Source organism: Castanea sativa, chromosome 4 (genome assembly GCF_040712315.1).
Source record: "Castanea sativa cultivar Marrone di Chiusa Pesio chromosome 4, ASM4071231v1".
NCBI classification, from domain to species: domain Eukaryota; kingdom Viridiplantae; phylum Streptophyta; class Magnoliopsida; order Fagales; family Fagaceae; genus Castanea; species Castanea sativa.
The window spans coordinates 13,280,091-13,307,759 of record NC_134016.1 but is presented as its reverse complement, the minus strand read 5'-3'; the positions used below and the strand labels follow the sequence as shown (position 1 = coordinate 13,307,759).

At 36.2% G+C, this 27,669-nt stretch overlaps 1 protein-coding gene across 1 annotated transcript; it reads left to right on the top strand.

Annotated features, from left to right (window-relative positions):
- Positions 1–12,486: 12,486 nt before the first annotated feature.
- Positions 12,487–27,581, top strand: LOC142631147 (importin beta-like SAD2). The gene is made up of 20 exons (XM_075805240.1): positions 12,487–12,720; positions 12,994–13,129; positions 13,206–13,293; positions 13,611–13,760; positions 14,461–14,623; positions 15,085–15,269; positions 15,353–15,541; positions 16,669–16,814; positions 16,898–17,021; positions 17,178–17,358; positions 17,725–17,884; positions 18,001–18,042; positions 18,132–18,250; positions 18,331–18,529; positions 22,545–22,676; positions 23,233–23,336; positions 23,513–23,692; positions 26,429–26,568; positions 26,733–26,872; positions 27,483–27,581. The coding sequence occupies exons 1-20, from the start codon at positions 12,631–12,633 to the stop codon at positions 27,578–27,580; spliced, it is 2,766 nt and encodes a 921-aa protein (XP_075661355.1). The 5' UTR covers positions 12,487–12,630; the 3' UTR covers position 27,581.
- Positions 27,582–27,669: the final 88 nt, after the last annotated feature.

Genomic DNA, 27,669 nt, shown 5'->3' with positions numbered 1-27,669 from the left:
CGGACTACACTACGAAGGTCCACTTGAGAAACACCTTTCTCCATGACTTATGGGGCCGATGCGGTGATACCTTTAGAATCTGGTTTTCCCACGCTAAGGACAAGTTCTTTCAGCCCGAAAAATAACGATGGCCTCCTTGAAAAAAGCCTGGATCTGGTTGAGGAGCGGCGAGAGGCCGCCATGGTCCAAATGGCTTATTATCAGCAGAAGCTTAAACGAGAATATTATGCTCATGTAAAGTTAAGGCCACTAGCACCTGGAGATTTGGTGCTGAGGAAAGTTGTGGGTACTGCCAAAAACCCAGCATGGGGAAAGCTAGCGCCAAATTGGGAAGGACCCTATTAGATCATCTCTATAGCAGCCATATGATCATATCGGTTAGCTGATCTACATGAAAAAATTGTACAACGCCCCTGGAATGTAAATAACCTACAAAGGTATTATTATTAATAAAAAGTACTTTTATCGTTCGTTGTTCAAATTTTCGATATGTGCTTAGGTTTATCTCTCATTATTTCTAAGTATCAAACTGAAACTTGGACATGCATGGTCCTCGGACCACATGCCTTGTGGAAATTGATGCCTTATCATTTGTTAAATAGAACCTTAGTTATGTTGGGTCCACAGACCTTCTACTTTGGAGAAATTAACATTTTAAGTTACAATTTCTAAGTATCAAACAGAAACTTAGACATGCATGGTCCTCGGACCACATGCCTTGTGGAAATTGATGTCTTATCATTTGTTAAACAGAACCTTAGTTATGTCAGATCCACGGACCTTCTACTTTGGGGAAATTAACATTTCAAAGTTACAATTTCTAAATATCAAACAAAAACTTGGACATGTATGGTCCTCGGACGACATGCTTTGTGGAAATTGATGCCTTATCATTTGTTAAACAAAACTTTAGTTATGTCGAGTCCACAAACCTTCTACTTTGGGAAAATTAACATTTCAAAATTACAATTTCTAAATATCAAAGAGAAACTTAGACATGCATGGTCCTCGGACCACATGCCTTATGGAAATTGATGTCTTATCATTTGTTAAACCGAACCTTAGTTTTGTCGGGTCCACGGACCTTCTACTTTGGGGAAATTAACATTTCAAAGTTACAATTTCTAAGTATCATACTGAAACTTGGACATGTATGGTCCTCGGACCACATGCCTTGTGGAAATTGATGCCTTATCATTTGTTAAACAGAACCTTAGTTATGTCGGGTCCACAGACCTTCTACTTTGGAAAAATTAACATTTCAAGTTACAATTTCTAAGTATCAAACAGAAACTTGGACATGCATGGTCCTCGGACCACATGCATTGTGAAAATTGGTGTCTTATCATGTGTTAAATAGGACCTTAGTTATGTCGGGCCCTTGAACCCTCTATTTTTAGGACATTAACAAAAACCATATCACATTAGTGTTGAGGTGTTAATGAAACACTTGGATTGCTTTATGCCCCAACTTGAATTCTAAGTTAAGTTTCTGATTGTGTGTTGCTGTGTCACATATGTTATGCTCTTGAGGCATGATTTGCAAAGTATAAGCTAAGTATGTATACTTCTATTTAAGGTTATGACAAATTGAAATATTGGAAGTGGAGTTAGTTGTTCCATTCATTCATTTTTGTGCTGATAGGTATTTTTATACTAAAAATTGGAAGTCAAATGAAAATCAAACCAAATAGTTTCTCATTAATTTCTGTTAATGTACATTCAAACCAAAAAATTTAAAAATTTGTTACATAATAAAAAGAGAAGTCCTAACTAGCCTAGACCCTAAGCCTTAGAAGGGGGTTCTGCTCGGAAGTGCTAGCAGCCTCTGTGCGTTTCAGCTCTATTTCGAATGAGGATTAGGCTTGTTTTCCCTTATCTGTTGCCACCGGTGGAGGGACATTGGGCTCGGCGCTTTGGCTCGTAGTCTTCTTGGCCCCATCACCCCGTTCCTTCTCTTTGTTGGAACTCTTAGGTTTGTAGGAGTTGGAATGGGCTTTGGAATCATGGGAGGGAGCGTGGAAGATGCTGTCTCAGGGGCAGGTGCGACAGGAGGAAGTTCTTATATCACCTGAATGTCTTGGGGGAGCCAGATGTTTTCGGGCTTCCTCAGCTCGGAGGTTGAGGGAATCCCTGCCACATTCAAAGCTTCCCCCCACACTTGTTGACAATATTCCCGACATAGCTCGGCAAACTCCTCGGATAATTGGTTTTCTTGCCTCCACCCCTTCCTTGTAAGCAACCTTCTTTGCGGCCTCCATAGAGTCCTTGAAGGTACGAGCCTCGTCTTTCATTTTTGCAAGCTCTTTCTTCAGGTCGAAATTCTCCGCTCCTCAACCAGATCCAGGCTAGAGGTGACTCCACGTAAAGATATCCAAGTTCTCTCTAAGGAGCTAGAGGAGCTCGTCCTCATCTCAGGGCTCAACGTCGTCCCTATTCTGGCCGTCTTGGTTGCATCTCCTTTGACCAGCTCCACTGTCTCTAGGGCTTCCACTTTATCTTCTTGCTCCTCCTCAATCATCCATGTATGTATGGTTCTCTTTTGCAACTAGCACGGCCTGGTAGCATTCCCTGGCTAGTGCTTGATCTCCTTTCACCTCTCCGACACCGTTTTCTGTTGGAAACTTTACCTTCAAGCAATAGGTGGATGTGGCCGCTCTCCAACGGTTGAGTATGGGCCTTCTTATGATCACATTGTAAGACGAGGGACAGTCCACCACCAGGAAGTCCAATTGGCGAGTCAGTTGCCTCGGGTGAGTCCCCACTGTGACCGTTAGTGTCACTATACCTTTAGGATATACCCTGTCTCTACTGCAGCTGACGAGGGGGGAGTTAAATGGGCGCAGCCTTTCTGAATTTAGCTTTAGCTATTGAAAAGCGAAGAGGTAGATGATATCTGCAGAGCTGCCATTGTCTACGAGGATTCTTCTGGTGTTGAATTCTTCTATCGTGAGCATTATGACCAAGGGGTCGTCATGAGACTGCTTCACTCCCCTAGCATCTTCTTCCGTGAAAGAAATGTCTCGATCCATCCGTCTCTACTTAAATGGGGGTATTCGGTGGACGCTATTCACCTGCCTCTAACATGCTTTCTTGAGAGATCTGAATGAACTACCTGTGGACGGCCCTCCTATGATTGTCTTTATCTCCCCTATCACATTTGGCGGACATTGGGATGTGTGATCCTCGTCCCTAGGCATGGATTCGCACTGGCTTTTACTATCGTCCCTGAGTCTACTAGATTCCCCTTTTTTCACAAACTTCTGCAGTTTCCCTTTTTGTATAAGTTCCTCTATCTACTCCTTTAGGTCTCTACAATCCTCGTTGTAGTAATCATGATCCTTGTGGAACCGGCAGTACTTCTTTTTGTCGCGTACGTCGGGTGACAAATGTAGTGGCCTTGGCCATTTGAGGTAGTGCTCATCCTTAATCTGCGCCAAAATTTTGTCAACAGGCATAACTAAAGGAGTAAATTTTACCGTTTGGGAAGTTTTTTCGTCCTTCCTTTTACTCCCGTCTCTAGACTAACGATCTAGTTGCTCCCTCTTTTATCCTCTACGATCATCTTCCTTTGTTCCCTTGTCATCGGTTTTCTCCACGTCTTTTATCACGGCTAAAGCATCTTTAGCGTTCATGTACTTCTGCACCTTCAGGAGCATTTTTGCCATCGTCTTAGGGAGATTCTTTGCGAGTGAGACCACGAACTCTCTGGACTTCAATCCAGCTTTAAAGGTTGTCAACTGCACCTTGTCATCAGTTTCGTCTACTTCCAAAGTCTCGCGGGTAAAGCGCTCCACGTATGACCTCAGGGTTTCTTTCTCTCCCTGCTTGATGGTGAGTAAATGGTCTGCTGGCCTCCTCTGGCGTTGCCCCCCTATGAAGTGGTGTAGGAAGGAACTGCTTAACTGTTCAAAGTTATCAAAGGACGAGGCAAGTAGCTTTGTGAACCACTCCCTCGCAGCCCCTTTGAGAGTAGTAGGGAAAGAGCGGCACATTATTTCATCGGGGGGTTGTTGGAGACCTAGCGTCATCTTGAAAGTGTTGAGATGGTCCAAGGGATCCTTAAGCCCATCGAACTGCTCGAGTTGAGGCAGGCGAAACTTCGATGGTACCGGGCACTCAAGAATTGCTGTTGTAAAGGGAGTTTGTGGTTCTGACCATCCTATCCACTCTTCGATCTGTTTTTTCTTTGATAGCACTCCTTTATTCATCCAATTCCTTCCTCATTCCTCGAAGAAGTTCCAAGCTCGATTCGTCTATAATGGCAGGCCTTTGATAGCTTCGTCTCTGGCTATTCCCCTCGTCTTCCTAATTGTCTAGATCGGTTGGCTTCTTATTAGAGTTGTTGCCTCATTTATTGGTTTTGTCTGGTGAGTTCTTCCACGCTAGCTGTAAGTGCTTGGATTTACAGGGCCAGTGTCGCAGGGTCTTAATTAGACTCCATCTGAATTGTAGAGAATGGTTGGAACTATATTCTCGAACCTTAATACGAAAATGTTGTCCCCACAGACGGCGCCAAACTGGTGAATTCTATTCGTCAGTAGAGTATGTTTGTCCATATGATGTCAGGACCGTGTCACTGATCCTACAAAATGGAACTAAAGCTTTTCCCGAGATGGACAGTGGTGTGGCGGCTGCCATAATGTATCTGATGCCTAAGTATCAAGAGATAAATGAGAAGTGTAAGTGCATTTCTTTTTGTTGAAATTGTGTACCTGTTGTGTTCCTTATGGGCGTGTATATATAGTCTTTGGGGTTTCTAGCCGTTGGGGCCTTGATTGTGGTTTTAATGCTCTCCTTGTAATGATTTAGGGCTTACTAATGCAGGTCTTGATGAGACTCCAACGGTTTGACAACTAGTTAATAACTGTCTGAGGCATTAGATTCTCTTATTAATGTTTTGCCTGTCCTCATCCATGCCGCTTTGTATGTGGACAATGATGTTGCTTCATTTCGTCCAAAGAGTAGTCTTGTCAGTCCCATCAAGCTTCACACCCTATAAAGCCGGTCAAAAATTTGACATAAAGCAAAAAAAATATAACATAAAACAATTTCTTAACAAGCACCTTATAGTGTTTGTGGAGGGTCCGAGGACCGAAGATGAATCGATCAAAGAATGGTTTGCATGTCAGTCCGAAGAGTTTAGTAAGCTCTGAGGATTTCATTAACTTGAGGATGGAAGTAAAAGCATGGACATTTAGTATCCTATGAAGGACCATGGAAGGGGGGAGAGAACCACGATGGGGGTAATGGATGTGAGAGGAAGCCCCTTGAAAGAGATACTTCTCACCTCCGCATTGAATGTCTTACACCAACCATATCAGCTGCATTAATGTGGAAATAACACCTAAACAGTAACTTCACAGCTAGCTGCCCCTTCTACCACCTTTAGCAGAGTTTTGATGGGACAAGTATCCTGTGAAATGCTTTGAAGTATACAGGTGGAGGGCTAGAATGTAAGGAGGCAGGATATAAAAGGAAGAGAGCATCCCAAAAACAAGGGGGGATTTTATTTTTTCTAAGAAATAGAAAAACAAGGAAGTAAACAGTGTATAATTTGGTCTAGAACTTGTAATACTCATAAATAAGAAACTAATCCTCAGACCAACCCGAGGAGAGCATTACTACCAATCACTACTTAAATTTCTCTTCTCTATCATTCTAATCTCTTCAGCTATATATCAGGACTTAGTTTAGAGTTACACTTGAAGTATTTTTCTCAGTCTCTTATAAATTCTATTGTTTGGGCTTGGTATAAAGGGTAAGGTACCACTATTCTTAGTGGGCTTGGGCCTTTATTTTTTGAGTACCTACAGTGTCCATTAACACATCCCTTTGTTTATTCATGTCCATAATCCAATCCAATGGATCTATGGATACCGCTCAAGCCTACATCTATCCCACTAATGCCTCACCCATTTGTTGTTTTCATGGTTGTTTTTGCTAATTGTGTATGCATTCTATGGATAGAGTACACAATAGGCTACCAAGAGGCAAGCCATGACATATGATCTGAACCTATGAGTTTTTCCTTTCCATGAGGCACACCCTTTATTTAAAGCATTTTTCCATTAGAATCCATGCCTACTAGCTTTCTTAATCTGCACATGCTATTATATATACTTGCATGTTTATTTGTTTTGTGATGAATGTTAAAACACAAAGGTGAAATTGTGCACTTTTGATGATGGATGTTTGTGATTAAGAGCAAGGACAAAACTAGGATTCAAACTTAGGGGGACCAAAGTTCTTTGTTCAAAGATTTTAAAAAATTAGAATATCAATACTAGAGGTGGACAATTAATTTTTTAATTATTTGTATTTTTTAGTTTGAAAAAAAAATCAACAATAACAATTTATAATCAAGAGTTTTGTAAGTCAATTGACATATCCTAATATTTTCAAGGTTTGACCAAGGTTGGACCGATTCTATATTCTCTCGACATTATAAATGAAAAAAAAATATATTTATTCTTTTCACACCATTCTATAACTATTAACTTCATAATGCTATTTAAATAGTTAAAAGATTCTATAAAAAAAAAAAACAAAATCTATAGTTAAAGTTCAAATCCATGTCAAGCATCATATTAATAAAGCAGCTAAAATAAGGATTAATAAATATCATGCATTAAAATTTAGCTAAAAAAAGGGTGAGACAATTATTGGTGTCTTAGTAAGGTTGAAATTTTTTCCATTGAAAAATTGCAAGTTTGATAAAATAGTTAAAAAAGAAGAAGAAGAGGCCTATTAAACAATTACATGATAATGGACTGTAACTTTGAGTCTTTAAGTAAGTAAATAATATAGCTTTCCTATCATTACATTAATTTAATTAAGGCACACAGTTTATTACCAATAGACTAATCACACACATGCTTTGGTGGTAGTTTAGGTAAGGCACAAAACAATAGATTGTTGTTGTTTCACACGCGTATTACCATTTATGCATGCATGCCAAGTGTGTCACAAAGTTAATAAAACATTAAAAAAATTGATTATTCAAAAAATAGATAAATTTTTTTTATGGGTTAAGTTAAAGATACCAACTGATCTAAGTTGTTGGTGATGAATTGGTGTGTGGATGGAGCGATCAACATCATAGGAGTTGTCTTTGTGGCTATGGGGTGGAGTCATTTGAGAGAGGCATAAAGCTCTCAAATGAGAGAAAAAATTGGGTAAAGGTTATTGGGTTTTTGTGATTTGTTTTGTTAGGATTTGTAATTGATTTGTTGTTATTGTTTTTGCTTAGACTAGATTTATGATTTTTCTAGAGATTTTTCTTATTATCCGGATATGTGCTTTAAAAAAAAAAAGATTTTTCTTATTATCCATTTTTGAGATTTCATGGGTCAGCTTGTCAATTTTTTTGGGAGGGGGGCCAAGTATATAAATTTTAGAGTAAAAAAATGTTTATATATATATATATATTATGTCTTTAGATAAGGGTCATTGCAAACCTTAGGACATAAGTTGGATATCAAAGAGGAGACCCTTTTTAAGAAAAGAGAGAGCTTTTAGTTGTTGAGCAAAACACTTCATATCTCTTTTCATCTCTTTCAATCCTTAATTGAGATTTGTATTTCTTTCATCTCACCTGTGCACAGACCCTTGTGAGTAGTAAGTGAAGGTTCTTGGAAACTTAAGAAGCTACATTCAAAATCCAATCTATTTGGTGGGTTTTTAGCTGGAGCTTAGAGGGCTCAAGTACACTTAGACTTATAGGCTTGGAGGGTTCATAGTGTTTTATACTGCAACTATATTGTTTAATGGTGATTTTCGACAATGTGATTGGGGGTGAGGTTTTTCTGCCCGGACTTCGGGCTTTCCTCTTCCTAAACACTTATTGGTGTCTAGTTGTGGTTTGCATGCTTTTACCATTTTCTATATTGCCGTCTTTTTTAAAAATATATTTTTGTGTAGATTAGTTCTAGCTTTATGGAAATTGGCCAATCACTTATGCTTCGACTACTTCGTTAGTTTAACTTATTAGTTTAACTTAAAAGTAATTTAGCCGTAAAAAAGCATGGTTTATGATTCTAAAGTTTTATTAGGGTTGCTTTTAGCATCTTTCAAGGTGCTTAGCACCATCCCATCCTTGTACTTTAATTCCGAACCTAGATTCGAAATATACAAGGTCCTTTGCAAATGGCCTAAGTTTGATTCTTAAAGCTAAACCAAGTAGTGACTCTCACTAAACCCTCCGCCTCTAGTCCACATAGCTTAGGCATATTTCCTAGAGTATAACGACATGCACAACGAGCAAATTGAAAACCCACACACAGGTGCTTGCCTATACAGTATAAATTATGGATGAAGTTTGGTTACAAAATTGGTTGTAGCTTAAGGCTACAAACTTACTCAATAAAATAAATATTACAACATATTTTGAAAATCTAACTGTTGAATTGCATGTTCTTTATGCTTTTAATACATATGCTAAATTTTGTGTCAATCAGATATTATTTACTATATGATTTATAAGCTTAAATTTTGTGCATAATTTTAAATTACAAAAACTTGCAATTTAAAAAATTTTATTGATGACATAGCTATTGAAATTTAATTTTCTTGAAATTTTGCAAGCATAAAGGATATAAGAAGAAGATGTAATCGAGTGGTGGATTTATCAAAATTCATCTTCAATAAAAATATATTAGGTAAGTTTGTAACCTAAGGCTACAACCAATTTTGTAACTAAACTTTGTCCATAAATTATTACATTCCTATAAATAAGCAATATAAAGATTATCATCATTTAGTGTGTTTGGCAAAAATTAAAAAACTAGTTTATTTTACTGTTCAGCTTATTTTTGCTACTATTCATGAGTCCCACTGTACTTTTTCGTACTGTTCATAGGTCCTACTGTATTATTTCAACTAACTTTTACATTTATCTACAGTACTTTCAGTAAAAAAATTTCAATTTTAGAAAAATGAGCATATTCCAAATAGTTTAATAAGGTAATGAGATTACCATAATTTATGACCATGTCAACTTTTGGTAATCTTATATTACAGTAATGTGATGTTACAAATAATGAAATAATCGAACCTAACACCGGACTTTTCACGTTACCGTAATGTTGACGAATCAAATGACACCTCAAGGGAACCTTGATCGATGTTAGGTTTCCGTAATGCACATGACATGTTTGTCTAAATGCGCCAATCAATTTTGTCGGAAGGGCCCAACTTGTGTACAGGGAATCCAACGAAGGTCACACAAAGATCGAGCGCTTAACCGCATCTACCATAAACCTCACTCGCAAATACAACCTTACATTGAAACCAATTCCTACAATGAGATGAGGTCTAAATTTTTTCAATTAAGTACAATTACAAGAATAGAATGAAGAGATTCATCACTACCACAGATAAACCACTTCAAATATGGAACTATGGACCTAGTAGCCGTCTTCAAAGCTTGATAACAAAGTAAGGCATTGGTAGAAGAAGATACAATGTGGAGCTGGGGCTCGATTGATATGGATTCAGGTCAGGTAATGGGTATGTGTGAGTGATTTGGCACCATGTAATTTTCTTTAAAAAAAACTCGAAAAATTTCATAGATACAAAGAGATAGACTCTTGCTAATGTGGTAGATTAATAGAGGTAAGTAAAAATTTAACTTCAATACAAACTTGTCTAATTAACAGGTGTAAACAATGTTGTAAAAATTTTCATGTATATAGCATTGCTCTAAAAACTTAATTGTCATGTTATTAAAAAAATGTCACCTTATTACTTCATTGGCCATATACACAAAAAAAATTTAACAAAACTAGATGAAGGGACCAATACTGCTCGTTTTTTTAACTTTAAAAGTGTTCAATGTGAGATCTTTAGAGACCAAAGGTATATTTTGGCCTAAGAAATATATGTATGATAGAATGACCTATTTATTATAACATATTTTTGATTAAAATACAAAAATCTACTATTGAGGTTTGGGTTAATGTCATGGACTCCCAAAGCTTTTCAAAAATATTCAATTTGCCCACTAAGCATAATCGTTTAAAATACCCCAATCCCTCATACTTCATTATTCATCTTTGAACACTCCCTCGCACATATAAATTATATAATTGGTATGATGTAAGTCATTATGAGACATGTGATGTTAAGACAAACAGTTTAAGGAAGCATGAGACTTAGAGGAGTATGAAATTTTTAAATGGTGTTAAGTGTTTGTTTGAGAATTGCTTATTTCTAGTAGCTAGCCTATTTGCATAACATGAGACAAAAGCAATGTAGAATTCAAAAATAGTACATAAAAATAAAATAAGCAAAAAGGCAGCTTCTAATTTAATGTCAAACGCATACCAAAATTCTATTTGAGAATAACTTATCTAGTTTTTTATTTATTTATTGAAAGTATCATCGGTAAAAGCTAAAAGCTAAATAAAATAAGTTTAAAAAAAAAATTTGGAACAAAATAAAAGAAGTTGATTGATGTTTTGCTGAAAGTATAACAAAAAAAGAGCTAAAAACTAGCTTATAATCTAATTCTGAACAAACCATAAGTATCGTTTGTGCTTAGAACAAGTTTGGATATTTTTTAAAAGTCTTAATAATATCTTGTATTAGCCAAATGTGATTTTTAAGTAAAGTAATGCTCATATACAAACTTTTTTATAACATTTTTACAAACAACTGATGTGACTTTAACATTTTCTAAATAATTATTGGTAAGCAAAACTGTGATAATAGTATTGGGCACATATTAGAACTAATAAAAATTTGTCACATCAATAATTTGTAAAAATATTGTAAAATAGTTTATGACGGTAACAATACTCTTTTAAGTAATGCATTCGCAATATTTTTACAATAGATCTAAGATGACAAGTTATTGTTGCTTATAATTTAGACCCACTGGACATAATTTTTTTACTAACTAATAACAACATGCGGGACTTAGCAATACTTATGATTTTTATAAATAAATAAATATATATTTCTAAGAATCGATTTTTATATTTTATATTTTATAGGATTTTTATATTTTTAAGTGTTAAAAAAATAGATCATGAGATTTTTTTAGACTACCTGGTTAAGGAAAAACACAAATTTAGCAATCGTAGTTAGGTGTCAAACAGCACATAGTACATGGAGGATTGGACATTGCATAATGCATAATGCCATAATGGGACATTCCTAGTCTGCTACAAGACAGCCTGGAGAGCGAACGTGCGGCAAATACGCCCTTTTCAACGTCATTCATAATTTCATACACGCACCAACTGAACACCCAGTGCCAAAAGTTACGCTCTTAGTCTCACTGTACTTAAAAAAAAAAAAAAAAAAAAAAAAAACTATATTTACAATATTTTTATAACAAATCCTAAGTAGCAGATTGTTACAGATTTTTAATTTGAATTTACCACTGAAATTACTATTTTTCTTACCAATAACAGTCTATAACAACTTGCTACCTATAATTTGTTATGAAACTATTGTAGACGTAACATTTATTGTATTTAAAAGCTTAAACTGCAAGTTTTTAAAAAATTCATTTTATCCCTATAATTTTGCTTCTCTTTATTTCAATTATGTGAGTTTTAAGTTTGAGTAATGCTAAATATACAATTTTTTTTACAAACTGTTAATATGGTAAGTGATTATTGATAAATGAAAAAATGATGTTAATGGTAGGCTTAGATGAAAACCATTAAAAAGTTGGTCATATCAATAATTTGTAAAAATATTGTAAAATAGTTTGTAACTGTGACATTACTCTTTAAGTTTCATTCCATTAAGGTTCTTCATCAACTTCCATTAAAAAAAAAAATCAATAATTGATTGGATTTTTTTGTTTTGAGATAAACAATATGATTGGATTTTTTTAATTAGTAATGTTAGAGATATAAATATTTTTATAAATTTTTTTAAACTGCTAATATGGTGAATGATTATTGGTAAATAAAAAAGTGATGTTAATGGTGAACTTAGATGAAAACCAATAAGAAGTTAGTCATATCAACCATTTGTAAAAATATCGTAAAATAGTTTGTGACGATAACATTACTCTTTTTTAATTTAAAAAATTTGAAAAATAAAATTAACGAGTATAAACGCAAGTTAAGAGTTCGTTTGGGAACAATTTAAACCCTAAACTGAAAATATTTTTTGAAAGTATTATAGATTAAACTAAAAAGTGGCTGAAATAGTATAGTCATCTATAAATAGTGCTAAAAAGTATAATAGAACTCATGAATAGTGGCAAAAATAAGCTAAACAATAAAAAAAATTGACGTTTTAAGCTAATACCAAACACAACCTAAATTAAACGCTAGCAAATTCCAAACTCGGTTGACTTCATCCCGTTACCAAACACCCCCAAATTGTATGTGTCCGAGTCAACTAGTCCAAAATAGAGTGTATGTTATTTTGGTTAAATCATAAAACTTTAAAAGCAACCGTAAACCCTAGTAGCTTTAAATACAGCCCGCATTGTTTCAATTTGCTGTATCTCTCCGCAAAACTCAAAACACAAACAAAAACACACATTCTCTCTCTCTCTCTCTCTCTGATTCTAAACCCTAGAGAGAGAAAGAGATTCATAGCACAAAGGGGTTTAGATTCAGATCAATCTCGATTGTCGATTTTCTTTGATTTGATTCGGAAATGGATCTTCCTAGCCTCGCCGTGATTCTCCAAGCTGCTCTGAGCCCCAATCCCGATGAACGTAAAGCCGCCGAGCAAAGCCTCAATCAGGTTTTTCAATCAATTCGTGTTTTCGGAAATTTTCCTTTTTTTGTTTCGATTTCGCTAAACTCAGAATTATGCTTTGTTCTTGTTCGATTATGTGTAATTCAATACCTACGCTTTGGTACTTGCTTGGAAAATTTAGTTTCTTGGAGATAAAGGTCGAGATTAAAAATCATTTTCTGTTTGGTTGATTTTTGGTTTGTGTTGTAATTGTTATTGGTAATTGGAATTGAAAAAAAGAATGATTGAAGAATGATTGATGGTGTTTGGAAATGGCAGTTTCAATATACGCCTCAGCATTTGGTGAGGCTGTTGCAAATCATTGTGGACAATAATTGTGACATGGCGGTGCGCCAAGCCGCTAGCATTCATTTCAAGAACTTCATTGCGAAGAACTGGGCGCCTCATGATCCGGGTATGCTGGATTTTTAATGAATTAAATCTGTTGCTAAATTTTTGATCTCTAATCGTTCAGTTTGGGCTTGATGTAGATGAGCAGCACAAGATTTTGCCAGCTGATAAAGACATGGTGAGGGATCATATTTTAGTGTTTGTAACCCAACTTCCTCCTCTGTTGAGGTAAATTTTTTTATTTTTTATTTTGAACTGTTACTGTTTTATTAGTTGTAGTGGCATATATTTCCAATGGATGGATACTTCTAGTTATGTATGTCTGTGCGTGCTAGCATTGCAAATACCCTCTTGTGATGATTTGGGGAAAAACCCTTTTGCCATTTGTTCTTAACGATACCAAACCTTTGGTGTTTGTCTTTGTTGTTATTAGTGTGTGTTCCTGTGTTTGTAAGACATGCTTTGGAGTTTATGATATTCCTGGTAATACGCAAGCGTCCTTCTTATTTCTAATGTGAAATAACTTGAAATGTCATGTTGTATAGGGCACAGCTCGGTGAATGCCTCAAGACGCTTATTAATTCTGATTACCCCGAACAGTGGCCACGCCTTCTGGACTGGGTGAAGCATAACTTACAAGATCAACAAGTCCATGGAGCTTTGTACGTGTTGCGGATTCTTGCTAGAAAATACGAGTAAGTTTTTATCTCTTATCCTGCTTTTGGTTAAGTTTTTTTCCTTGTTCGGAATTTAAATTACATAAGTTCAATTGATAGTCGAGATTATGCAAACCAAATAATGTTCTCTTAAAATTATGTGATGGTTAGTGAAAAATAAAACCTACTTTGTTTGAAAGCATATGAGAGCATGGCTGTGGTTACTCTCTCACCTTCACGGTTTCAGTCCTAAAGGACCTGCCTTCTGATTTAACCAACCAGGAGTATACTAAAGTGATTTTGCACTGTTGTCATCATTTCTTTTTCTCTCTTACCCTTTCTTTATTACTTAAACTATAAGTTACCTGATTCAACATCCTTGTACTTAATGCTATTCAAGCATCATTAAGCATTCTCTATATGTTCCCATGTATTTATGTCTCCTTGTGCCTTGGACATATTAGTGAATGCATTAACACTACTTGGGTGGTGTGAGGCATGGGATCAATAGTTCAGTACACTCGAACATTATAAATCTGGGAAAGAACCATAACTTTACCATCCTATCTTATGTGTCTTTGTGTATTGATGTCTTCAGCAATGCTATTTACTGATACATTTCTGATTGATGGGGTACTCTTATCGCATAATAAATATTTTTTCACGTAGAATCTTTTCCCTTGTTTGCAAGATATGTGCTTTGTTTTCTGAAATGCATTCCACTCTTTTATATTCTTAGGTTCAAATCTGATGAGGAGAGAACACCGGTTTATCACATCGTTGAGGAGACATTCCCTCATCTGCTCAATATATTCAACAGGCTTGTCCAGATTGTCAACCCACCATTGGATGTAGCAGATCTGATCAAGCTTATCTGTAAAATATTTTGGTCATCCATATATGTACGTTCTTAGATTGAGAGTTTTGCAGTCTACCTTTATACATGGGTTTTCATTCTTGGTGGTGTTTTGATTGGTTATTAATGTTCCCATTTCATATTAAGCTTAAATTCATTTTGGATAAATTGCAAATATATATCCTGAACTATTATCCAAGTAAATATATGCATATCTGGGAAAGTTTAAAGTTGACATCACTGAAAATTCCACATAGTCCTCTACCTTTCAAAATACTGTCAAATTAAGAGCAAATTAACTGATAAAAGAAATAGAAAAAGCTGAAGATAGCTTTGGTCCACCTTTTTGTTTGTTTTTGTTTTGGAAAAGTCTTGGAGAAAAGAGGAAATTTTTACCTTCTTTCCATCTTTTTCTTCCTCTTTCACGTCCAAATTGAGCAGGACTGATTTCTTAATTCAGAAGATGATTTTAATATATCATTTGGGTTTGTTGTTTGTTCTTTTCAGTTGGAGATTCCAAAGCAGCTATTTGATCCAAATGTGTTCAATGCGTGGATGATTCTTTTCTTAAATATGTTGGAGAGTCCCGTTCCCTTGGAAGGGCAGCCTGCTGATCCAGAGCTTAGGAAATCATGGGGATGGTGGAAGGTCAAGAAATGGACAATTCACATTTTAAATAGGCTGTACACTCGGTATTTTCCTATATTTGAAACATGTTAAAATAAGTATGAGGCTTGCTGCAAGAGGCATTTTGACTTTTCATTGCCATTTAAAGTCTTGTTTTACTCAGGTTTGGAGATTTGAAACTTCAAAACCCAGAAAACAAAGCTTTTGCTCAAATGTTTCAGAAGAACTATGCTGGAAAGATCTTGGAGTGTCACATAAATTTGCTGAATGTGATTCGTGTTGGTGGCTATTTACCCGACAGAGTTATCAACCTTATTCTTCAATACCTAAGCAACAGGTGATTTTACATTTTTCCTTTTTTCAAGATAAAATTGTCATAGCTCGTCAGGGGTGAATGCTCCTGGATTACCCTGCAGCTGGTTTTGGTAGGCGGAGTCAGTTGCCCATAGGTTTTACCATCTAGAGGCAAGTTGAAAGGGCTCTTCCTTAAAAAGGGTTCCCTGCATTATCCAAAAAAATGAGATAAAATTGTCATAGATCTAACTACTTCTTCCCCCCCTCTACTTATCTATCCAAAAAAAGAAGATCAAAGTCCTTTTTATCCTTTTCTTTTATGTGTTTTGTGGTTTAATCAATCTACTCACCAGTAGCATCAGCTGTTTAGTTGTGTTTATTAGAAAAAGTTAATATCATTTATTGTTTTCTAATTTTTTAAGAATGATACGATTGTAGATTTGTAAGGCTCATAGAGGACCAGTTCATCTTACACCACACTTCAAAGCTAAGAGCATTGTTACACCTAAGCTTAAATAATTCTTCATGCCAACTACAAAGGGTTTGCTATTTTGAGATGGATAGAATAAAGAATTGGAAGTATCATATGGAATTTAAATTCAATGAGGTTTAGACCATTTTCACTATTTGGGCCTGGCATGTTCCTCTCTCTCTCTCTCTCTCTATATATATATATGTGTGTGTGTGACTTTTATTTTTCATTTTAGTCTAGTTTTAAGGGTAGAGAAGAAATATCTTATTTGCCAATGTGTCCTTAGAGTTGTTACCAGTGTATATTTGGATTAAGATCTGGATGAAGTAAGATCTTGGAGAATATGTGGCAAAATAAGGCATACTTAATATTGCTAAGACTAGGTTGTGACTGCAAAAACCCTTAAATGTTGCTGTCAATATTTTCCAAAAAAACAAAAAATAATTACATAAGTTTATTGGTGAATTTGTAAAGATTTGACTGAATTACAACATGGTATTATCAAGAGTTGTATTTGTGCTTCGTTGAAAGTTCTTTAGTAATTTGAACCCTAAGGGAATAGAGCTGCTAGCATATTTTCAAAAATCAAAACTCAAGCTACATATATAACATATGCATTTTCTTTAAAACTCAAATTTAAGTCTTTATTATGCCAATAACATTTATAACCCTCTTTTATTTATTTATTATATATGCAGTATCTCAAAGAATACCATGTATACTCTGCTCCAATCCCGACTTGATAGTCTTCTTTTTGAGATAGTGTTCCCCCTTATGTGCTTCAATGACAATGATCAAAAGCTTTGGGATGAAGACCCACATGAGTATGTGAGGAAGGGCTATGGTATGGCGTCTTGATCTGAATTTATTTTTTTAAAGACCCTGGACTGGTTTAGGCAATTTAGGACTTCTCTGGGTTTGCTGCAGATATCATTGAAGATTTATACAGTCCGAGGACTGCTGCCATGGATTTTGTTAGTGAGTTGGTTAGAAAGCGTGGAAAAGAAAATCTTCACAAGTTTATTCAATTTATCGTGGGAATTTTTAAGAGGTATATATTGCATATATATGCGTGTGTGTGTGTGTGTGTGTGTGTATGTATGTACGTTTGTATCTATACATTTATCTTATGGCCTGCAATGTGTGTATCACATAATGGGTGCTCTAATGGTCTTGTTTTTGTTTCTTGTATTATTTTCTCTTCCAGTTATGATGAAGCACCAGTAGAGTACAAACCCTACAGACAGAAAGATGGTGCTCTTCTTGCTATTGGAGCTCTTTGTGATAAATTGAAGCAAACTGAACCTTATAAGTCCCAACTTGAGCCTATGTTAGTGCAACATGTTTTCCCTGAGTTCAATAGTCCTGTTGGGCATCTTAGGGCCAAGGTTTGTTGGTCTAAAATTTCTTTTCTGCTTATTTATTATTATCAAATTTGGTGACTCATTGGATTTGATGTTGTAGTGTGTTTTGATGGTTTAAAACTCTACTGTTTGCCTTTTTTCTTTTCAAACTCTGATTTTAGGACTGTAGCAAGTGTTGCGTCTCAACTTTATTGCACTTAAAAAATTTAAATGATAATTTTTATTTTTAGTATATAGTTATTTTGCTGCCTTTTGCCAGGAGGTTGACAAATTACATTTCTTTGATTATTTTGTTATACTAGTCAGTTTAGCATGGCGTTTATTTTCAGTAAATTGTTATTTTTCTGCCTTTTGACACTAGCTTATTCTCCTGAATATTCTGGATATTAGGCTGCATGGGTTGCAGGACAGTATGCCCATATAAACTTCGCGGACCAGAACAATTTCCTAAAAGCTTTGCACAGTGTTGTGTCTGGGATGCGAGATTCAGAACTTCCCGTTCGTGTTGATTCTGTTTTTGCATTGCGTTCTTTTGTTGAAGCTTGCAGAGGTATATATATGCTACACTCTGTGTGTGAGTGTTTTTCTGTGTTTCTTAATGTTTATTTTTCCATTAGTGTAGATGTTGGTTATCTTGACAGTGATTGCATTTTGTTCACAATGCAGATTTGAATGAAATCCGTCCAATTCTTCCTCAACTCCTTGATGGTACGTGCTTTGTGAAACTTTGCAAAATTCTGCTAACTAAGCAACTTATTTAATGAATTCTATAAATATATGTATTTTCTTCCATCCAGAGTTCTTTAAACTTATGAATGAGGTTGAGAATGAGGACCTGGTCTTTACTTTGGAGACTATAGTGGACAAGTTTGGGGAGGAGATGGCACCTTATGCTCTTGGGTTATGCCAGAATTTGGTACTGTTTGCCTCCATTTTTATTTGATTTTACATATATATTCAGAACTGCTTGACAATTTTTTTATAATAAATATTCAGGCGGCTGCATTTTGGAGGTGTATGAACACGGCAGAAGCTGAAGACGAAGCTGATGATCCTGGTGCTTTGGCTGCAGTTGGTTGTTTGCGTGCCATTAGCACAATTCTTGAATCAGTGAGCAGGCTTCCTCACCTTTTTGTCCAAGTTGAGCCAACTTTGCTCCCCATAATGCGTAGAATGTTATCAAGTGATGGCCAAGGTATTTATTCTAACGGTTCAATCTGGCTTATTTGTTTACATGGTTTCTATTCTTTTCTGAATTTTTTTATTTCCTGAAAAAATTTTGCTGCTAAAGAGGATTGGTGGGCCTTGTATATATTGTTATCAATAACTCTCAAGGGTATCTAGTTTGATTGTGTATTATGTTTTCTGTTTATGCTAGTCAGTAGGCTTTTCGGAACTTAAGTTGGCTTCATGTTAACATTGGGTTCTTTACCCTTTTTGAGTGTTTTTGGTTGACAATTGTTTAAAGGATTGGTATTACTGCTATTTCATATGGGTACATAAATGGTTTCAGTATCCTGTCCTTATGCCTTCACATGTAAAATTGAATTGATATCTTCCGAGTGTGGACACAATAATTTTGAAGACATTTTTCCTTGGGTAGCTAGCATCTCTTCCCGTAATGAAGCTTTTTTTTTGTGTGCAAGCCTATACAAACCTGTTTACAGATATTTTTCACAAGCTCCTTCACCTGCTCATAAGATTGCATGAGCCTTATTTTGCTAGCCTAGGCAAGTGGAACTTTGTCTTGCTTACATTTGGCTCATTTATTAAACATGCCTTGTCCTGGACATGCTTGTATTTTTATTACTAATTTGGTTTTATTAGTAACATAACTTCATTTAAGAAATGAAAATCCTAAGTACATAGAAAGTATACAATGGGCACACAATTAAGTTGTCAAAGTACAATGGTCAATCATACCAAGGAGAGAAGTAAAAGAAAAGGTTTCAAAAGCTTGCAACCAATGAAAAAAAGTAATTAAAGTGAAACAATTTAAGGTCGAGAATTTTGTTACTAAATTAAACTAGTTTCTATGGTTATAAGCCTTAAGCTGCTCATCCTTTGGCCTTTCCCGAAGTTAAATAAAATGTTTCTCTATTTTGTACCCATAAAAATCCTAAAATCCTTTTTATTTTTTATTTTTTATTTTTTATAATCCTTTGTCTTGAACACTGGAAGGAAAAGACAATGTGTTTTCCTTGGAACAACACATTTGATAGTGATAAACACAAAAAGAAGCACTTGGGATGCATGCCTTCAATAACCAAAATACTTGAATACCCCTTATCAAAATCTGGAAAACTAATGAAGATTAATCCCAGAAGCACCAAAAGATTAACTTGGACTAGATGAAAATAACCCTGAGATAGTTGGTACTCCTAGAAAATTTTAGAAGCCACTCAACTCATATGATTTGCAGAACACTATGGATCTGCCCTACGTTACAAAATAACCAAAACTTAATAAAGTCCAAACTATAAATTGATTTATCATTAGACCACTCATGACTCAACCTATTAAAACATGTAGGGCTGTCCAGCCCTGACTTGGACCCAATGGAGCTGTCCGATTCTACCAATATGGTGGTCGACGGCGGTTCTTTGCCTAGAAAACCCGACCATCTTGGGTTGAGTGGCAGTTCTTGCCTGAAATCCGACTCCAATCAATCTAACCGAAAGTCACTATTCTCTTTCCTTCTCTAGTCGCTGATCTCTGCCATTTTTCTTCATGTGTAGTCGATTTGTTGAAATATCTCCCAGATGTGGCGAGGTTCCAAACAATTTTGCGAGATCTTGATTGGAAATCTCAGCTTTGCCTTGTTGATGCCTCCAAGTTTAAGGAGGTTTCGACTGATCTAGCTGTCGTGGCAGTCGATGACCTGTATTCCTGTGGTTGCCAACAGGTTGCTTGATCCCAGACCCACCATAATCTGGTCGGTTGTCGGCTTGACCCCAAACCTGACACTGCCCACCGGATATTGCTGAGTGCCTGTTTACACCCTACATTTAAGATAGAAGTTGGGTGAAATGACCAGTGAACAGTGTAGAAAGAGTGTTTGACCGATAAGTCAATGAGTCAGTGTGGACATAAAGTTGACATTCGAGTAGATTGACAACAGTGGATATAGTTTTTTTTCAATAAGTAATAAGACTTATATTCATCAAGAAAGAACAAAAACTACAAATATAGGTGTTCAAGATGGTGAACACAAAAAACATAGACAAAAACAACAAAAAAGAAGAAAGGGAGGGCAGCTTAAGGGGCACTTCTAAGGGAGGAAAGAAACTCCAAAACAGAAGAACAATTTGAAGAACCCCAGCACCTAGCCCAATCAAAAAGAGTATTTCGGCTGAGAGCTTGTAATTGTTCAAGCGTTCTCTCTAGATCCTCAAAAGATCGCCGGTTTCTTTCCAACCAAACAACCCACATCAAATAGCCAGGAACCATATTCCAAATGTCTGAAGAAAATTTCCCCAAACAATTATTCCAACAGGCCACAAAACACTCCACTGAACCTGGCATGACCCATTGGATCCCAAAAGCTTGCAACATATGCACCCACAAAGAATAAGCTACAGGACAATGGATGAGAAGATGGTCCACAGATTCCGCCGATCCGTGGCACATACAACACCTATTCACCAAAGGGAGGCCCTAGAGCATCAAATTATCCAAGGTAGGAATCTGACCATGGGCAGCGGTCCACAAGAAGAAAGCCACCCTCTTAGGAACGTTGACTTTCCAAATCCCCTTCCAAGGGAAGCAGGAATGAGAAGTACCCCTGATCTTGTAATAGAAAGACCGAATATCAAACTTCCCATTTCCATTAAGACACCAAAGAGGTCTATCACACCCAAAACCTCTTGGGATACGGGACTGAATGAGATTTAGGAAAGAGAAGGCAGCCTCAAATTCCCTCTCTTGGAAATTCCTATAAAATCTCACATTCCAATATCTACTACTCCCATCCACCTGATTATCCAACAAATCTGAAATATAGGCTTCCTTGTCACTGGAACATGCATACAGCTGAGGATATAGCATTTTAAGGGAGGCATCCCCAACCCACCTATCATGCTAAAAACGAATGCGGGAACCATCACCCACCACAAAAGCCAAGTGTTTGGAGAACCTCTCCCACCTGATCTTAATACCACGCCATAGGCCACACCCATGGGCCCTTCTACACTCTTTAGTTGTCCATCCCCCTTGACCCTCACCATATTTGGTGGCTATAACCCTCCGCCAAAGTCTAGTTCCTTCAACGCCAAACCTCCATAACCATTTCCCTAAAAGAGCTTGGTTGAAGTGAACTAACTTCCTAACCCCCAAACCGCCCATCTCTAGAGGAGAACACACCTTCTCCCAAGCCACCAAAGAATGTTTGGAGTGCTTCTCCGAAGATCCCCACAAAAATCTTCTTTGAATACGCTCCAATCTGTCAGCCACGGCTACTGGGATGGTAAATAAGGATAGATGGTATGTGGGAAGACTAGAGAGAGTACTCTTCAAAAGAGTAAGTCTACCACCCTTAGACAAATAAAGACACTTCCAACCTGACAGCTTCTTCTCCATCCTCTCCAAATTTGGCAGCTTTGCATTGGTAATGTGTATTTTTCTTCAACATAGTGGTTAAATTACTTAGCAGAGTGTTTGCATAGTTCTGGCAGTGAAAGTCCTTGAAGATTCAAGGTATACGTTTTGGAGGTCTCCTTCCTCTTTGAGTTGTTAGGTTTTGTTTCCTCAGTTTGAGTCTACATACTTTGGTCTGCCTGCCCTTTTATGGTTTATCTATTATTGTTATAAAACATCTACCATACAGTGCACTATGTTCTTCCATTTTTGTCACTTCGAGTGGCCTATTTTGGAGTCACATGAGCAGTACATCTATGGTTCTTCTGAGGCTCTTAGCAGTATATGCAGTTCTATTTTGAAGCTTTTGTGCTCATTGAAACCAAAAGAGGATGCAAAATTTACCTGTTTAATGCTTTTATCTTTTTTATTAGTTACTGGTATCAAAGATTTTAGGGTGAAATCTGTGATCTCTCTCTATACTCACAAGATAGTTGCCTTTAAAAAAAATGTGTGTGTGTATATATATATATATATATTTTTAAAGTTCATTGTTGAATTTAACACTCAAATACCCTTAAAGTTCATTGTTGAAATTCAACACTCAAATACCCTTTTCTGATGTATCTTTGCAGAGGTTTTTGAAGAAGTTTTGGAAATTGTGTCATATATGACTTTCTTTTCTCCAACAATTTCTATGGACATGTGGAGTCTGTGGCCATTGATGATGGAAGCATTGGCAGACTTTGCTATCGACTACTTTCCAAGTATGCTTCTCTCTACTGATTGTATACTTGGTCAGAAATTGTAGGGAATTTATTTTTGCACCATCGAAATCCTTAAATATCTGAAATCAACGTTATATCAACTGCATGACATAAGACTGGGATGAAACCTATTAATAAAAATTCATGACATAAGACTGCATGACATTGTTAATCACTCTTGGGGAATATTATTTTTAGTTTTTAAAGGTCTTGAATCAACACCACCTAAATAACCCTTGAAATTTATGGACTTATTTTTTTAGAGCATTTCTAAATTCATCCTTGATTCACTTTTAAAATGGGGCATCCATTTTGTAAGATTTGCAAGTGGGGGGGGGGGGGCAATATTCTAGGACAGAGGGAGTATTAAGTTGCACCATATTGTTTAAACTTGGGCATGGACGTCGGTTTTAAACATAGTAATCACTTAAGTTGCAAGATATCCTCCATTATTTGATATTGAGTATATTTTGTTAACAAGCTTCACGTGAAGAATGTAGTGCTTTTCATGTACTTTCCCCATATTTTGATTCTCATTAGTTCTATTTTCATTCAGATATTCTGGTTCCTTTGGATAATTACGTATCCAGAGGAACTGCACATTTCCTTGCTTGTAAAGAGCCAGACTACCAGCAAAGCCTTTGGAGTATGATTTCATCTGTGAGTTCCTTTATAATTAATAAAATTTGTTTTGACTACTACTGTTCAGTTCTAGCATTTGAAAGTAAATGAAAAAGGCTAAGTGATTTTTTGTGGAACTGATTCTTTTAAATTACCTTTTTACTCCTTTCCTTCCTCCTGGCTGATAAAGTCTGTGTGTTGTTTCAATTATACAGATCATGGCAGATAAAAATATGGAGGACAATGATATCGAGCCAGCTCCAAAGCTCATTCAAGTACTCTTCCAGAACTGCAAAGGGCAAGTGGATCAATGGGTTGAGCCATATCTCAGAGCCACAGTTGAACGGTTGCGTCGGGCAGAGAAGTCATACCTGAAATGTCTTCTTATTCAAGTGGTAGGGGGCAAACATAAACTTCTCTTCATAAGTATTCATATTGTCCTTTAAGTGCCTTAATTTCATATGCTTTTTGTTTTTGATTTGCAATTTTTAAACAACTGCCCTCACCCACCCTCTGACCAAAGAAAAAGGAAAAAAAAAATCCACCTTGCTGCTTTTTCCCCTTAACATGGCATTCCTAGATAGAATGTCATTGACAAGTATGCTTTTATGTTATTGTGTGATTTTCTTTCATTGTTTTTTATGACATCTGACATTAAGACTCACGTTTGAACTCGTATTTTTTTTTGGGCCTTCCAAATGGACCATTTGGTGTGTAGCCTCTCCCTGTGTATAATAAATAAGAAGGAACATAATTTTTACTGTTGGGTTCTGCTTTTAAGGCAATTGCAATATTTAATTTTTGTGTAGAAAGAATGGGGTTGGAAGATTTTTTTTTTGGGGGGGGGGATGTTACTTTTATTATGAGTACACTTTTTGGTTTACCAACGTATTTCCTCGTTGGAAAAGTTGTGGGATTTCTTAAAGAGTTGGCTAGGTGACGAATTTAAATTTCATTTGGTTCATTGGAATTTGATTTGTTGTTATCCTGTCATGGGGTTTTAGCCAGTTAAGTCAATGGTTGTGGAGATCTGGTGAAGAAGAAAATCACTATTGGACACATGTCATTGGGGTAAATATAGTGAATAAGGGTGGATGGATCTTAAATGTTATAAAAGGCTTCATGGGTGTAGCCTTTGTTTTAGTATCAAATGGTGGGTTGGGGAGGTTTTTGTGCTATTTTAAGTTTGCACTAGGTGATGATAGAAGGGAGTATTTTGGCATGATGATTGATGAATGGTGTGGGGACATTGTTCATAAAGATTTATTTATTTAATTTTTTTATAAGCAATGGAGTTTTATTAATGGCAAGAAGCGTTGTTCACAAAGAATTTTTTCCTAATTTATTTGAGAATATTGCCGACTAAGATGCTTGTGTACATCTTGCATACAAAGATGGTGGGGGGATCAATTCTTGAATCTTGTATCTAGTCATGCCTTTTACAATTGGAACTTGAGTCTGTGGATTCTTTTATTTATTTATTTATTTATTATTATTATTATTATATGCCGAAAATGAGGGGCTGATAGGTTACCTTGGAAGCTAAGGTATGGCAGTCAATTTGATTTCTGTTCTTCTTGTAATGTATTAAATGGTTCTAATTGTATGTAATTCCCTTGGAGTATTTGGAGTTGTAAGGTTCCTAGAAAGGATGTTTTTTTCGTCTGAACAACAGCCTGGCAAAAATTCTAATTGTGGATAACTTAATTGAAAAGAATTACATTCAGTTGGATTGGTGCTGTATAGTTGAATGCCTTGCTGTAGTAGGGAGTCTATTGATCATTTGCTACTTCATTTTGTGGTCGCTAATGACCTTCAGTCTCTCTTTTCAATATTCGGGGTTAGAATGGATGATGTCTATCAAGGTGATTGATGCGTTTTTTTGTTGACAAGGAATGTTTGGAAGACAGAAATGGTGCAATTTAGAGCTAGAAAAAATATACCTTCAACAGCATTGAGTCATCACTCTTTGAGTTGAAATTGTGTATAATTTATACACAATTTGTATGGCTGTTTGGTGCAACTGGCATTGTCTTTTTGCATTGTTTTGTAGATTTTCTTGATATTTGATTGTAATAATGTAATTCTTTTGGAAGTTTTTTTGTATTTAACCTGTACACTTAGGTTTATCCTCTCATTAGTCAAACTTCTATATAACTTAACAACCTGAGGAAAATAAAATATATAAGCCATATTTATGCCCTAGCACTCTTGACTAGTTACCTCATCTCCCTTTAGGGTTGAACAATTGCTGTATGGTCCTTTGAGATTAATTGATTATGACAATAATGTTTGTGCTGGAATTATGAGCTAGATAACCTACCCAAGCTGAACTCATCTACATTTTTAGTGACTAGTAAACTTGCAGCTTGGGTACTTTAGATTGTTTGGAATAGGTTTTTAGGACTTGTCATTTTGTTGGTTTGTCATTGACTAGTAGAAGAGCGTGTTGAGAGCCCTGTCAAGGATAGATTTTCTGTCTAAACTTCTCCCTAAACTAAAAACTTGAATGTTAAGGTCCGTTTGATTGGAGGAGTGGAAAAGTGAGATGATGGAAAATTGGGAGAATAGAAAAGATTTGGTTTTCTCTCGTGTGTGTTTGGTTGGAGGGGTGGAAAAGTGGAAGGGTGGAAAGCCTTTTTGTTTGGTTGGAGAGAAAAAATGAAGGATGAAAAATGTAGTTTATATAAATTGACTATTATGTCTTTGTTGTAAAGTGAGAGGGGTAGGTGAGTGTAATAAAGTGAGGGTATTTGTGTAAATTATATCATTCAACGTCTTGTCCTTCCCATTTTCCACTCAAATTGGGAGGATAAATAAAATGTGGGCCCAAACAGATTATTTTCCTCCCCATTTTCTGTCTCTTATTTTCTCTCCAGAACCAAACGGTGGAAAATGGCATTTTTTCACCCCAACCAAACATGCCCTAAATCTATAACATAATAGTTTATGCATGCTGTGGTTAATAAGATGCCATTATGCCACTTCAAAATGAAGTTTTTGTTTAGGGTATCAAAAGTTGCAGATTTATTTAATGTTTGCTAGGCTTATGCTTCAAAATTTCTTGTGATATATAGAAGCGTTTTATATTGTGAAATTCTTCTAATATGTATTTATATATATCTTTGCAGATTGCGGATGCTCTTTACTACAATGCCTCTTTGACTCTCAGTATATTACAAAAGCTAGGTGTTGCAACTGAAATCTTTAATCTATGGTTCCAGATGCTGCAACAAGTTAAGAAGAGTGGTTTACGTGCTAATTTTAAAAGGTACAATGACAGTCTTGTTTTGCCAAATTACTGTGCCACAAGTTCCCTCCTGGGGGGAAAGAACTTCATTCCACAACAGCCTGCAAGTTTGTTTAAACTTGATACCAGCTCATTTACCCTTTGGGAAGATTTGGCTATTTCATGTGAATGATTTTATGTTACAGGGAACATGATAAGAAGGTTTGCTGTTTGGGATTGACATCACTCCTGTTGCTTCCCGCTGATCAATTGCCAGCTGAAGCTTTGGGGCGTGTTTTCAAGGCAGCACTTGATCTCTTAGTTGCGTACAAAGATCAAGTTGCAGGTCTCTCTCTCTCTCTCTCTCTCTCTCTCTCTCTCTATATCTATATATATATATATATATGTATGTATATAATTGGTGGTTACACAAGGAAGGGGATGCATGACATTCAATGCACAAGCACAGAGCCTTCCAGGCCAGACAATCCTACCACCACAAGGCTTGCCAAGCATGAGTTAGCATCAAGTGGCAGAGTCTGCAAGCACATGCAAAGGAGAGTGACTAATGCATTTAGTGAATAGTAATTATTTGATTCAAAGAGGTTGAGAAAACTCTAAAATAATGTTGGTAGTAGTTAAAAAAGACGTTAATTAAGGAGGTGACAAGGTGCGAATTTGTATGGGATAAAACGGCAGAGATGTTTACATGTGGCCAACCCGATTTTTCTGTTGAGGATCCATAACTGACCCTAACTTTTGGACTGGGACTTTGATGTTGTTGTATTGGTAGTTACACACACACACACACACCTGTTGGGTCTTTAACCCACAATTTAACCCTCCAATTTGCTCTTAGAATGTATATTGATATAAATGTACATATGTAGTTATAGTTTTGATATATCTTTTATCATTTGTAAAATAATTTCTAAACTTGTATACTTACTGGGCAGAAGCTGCAAAGGAAGAAGAAGCTGAAGATGATGATGATGGTATGGATGGTTTTCAAACTGATGATGAAGATGATGATGGCGATGGATCTGACAAGTAAATGGGAGTTGATACTGAGGATGGGGATGAAGCTGACAGCATTAGACTTCAAAAGTTGGCTGAACAGGTGGATTTTTATTTTCTTTTAAC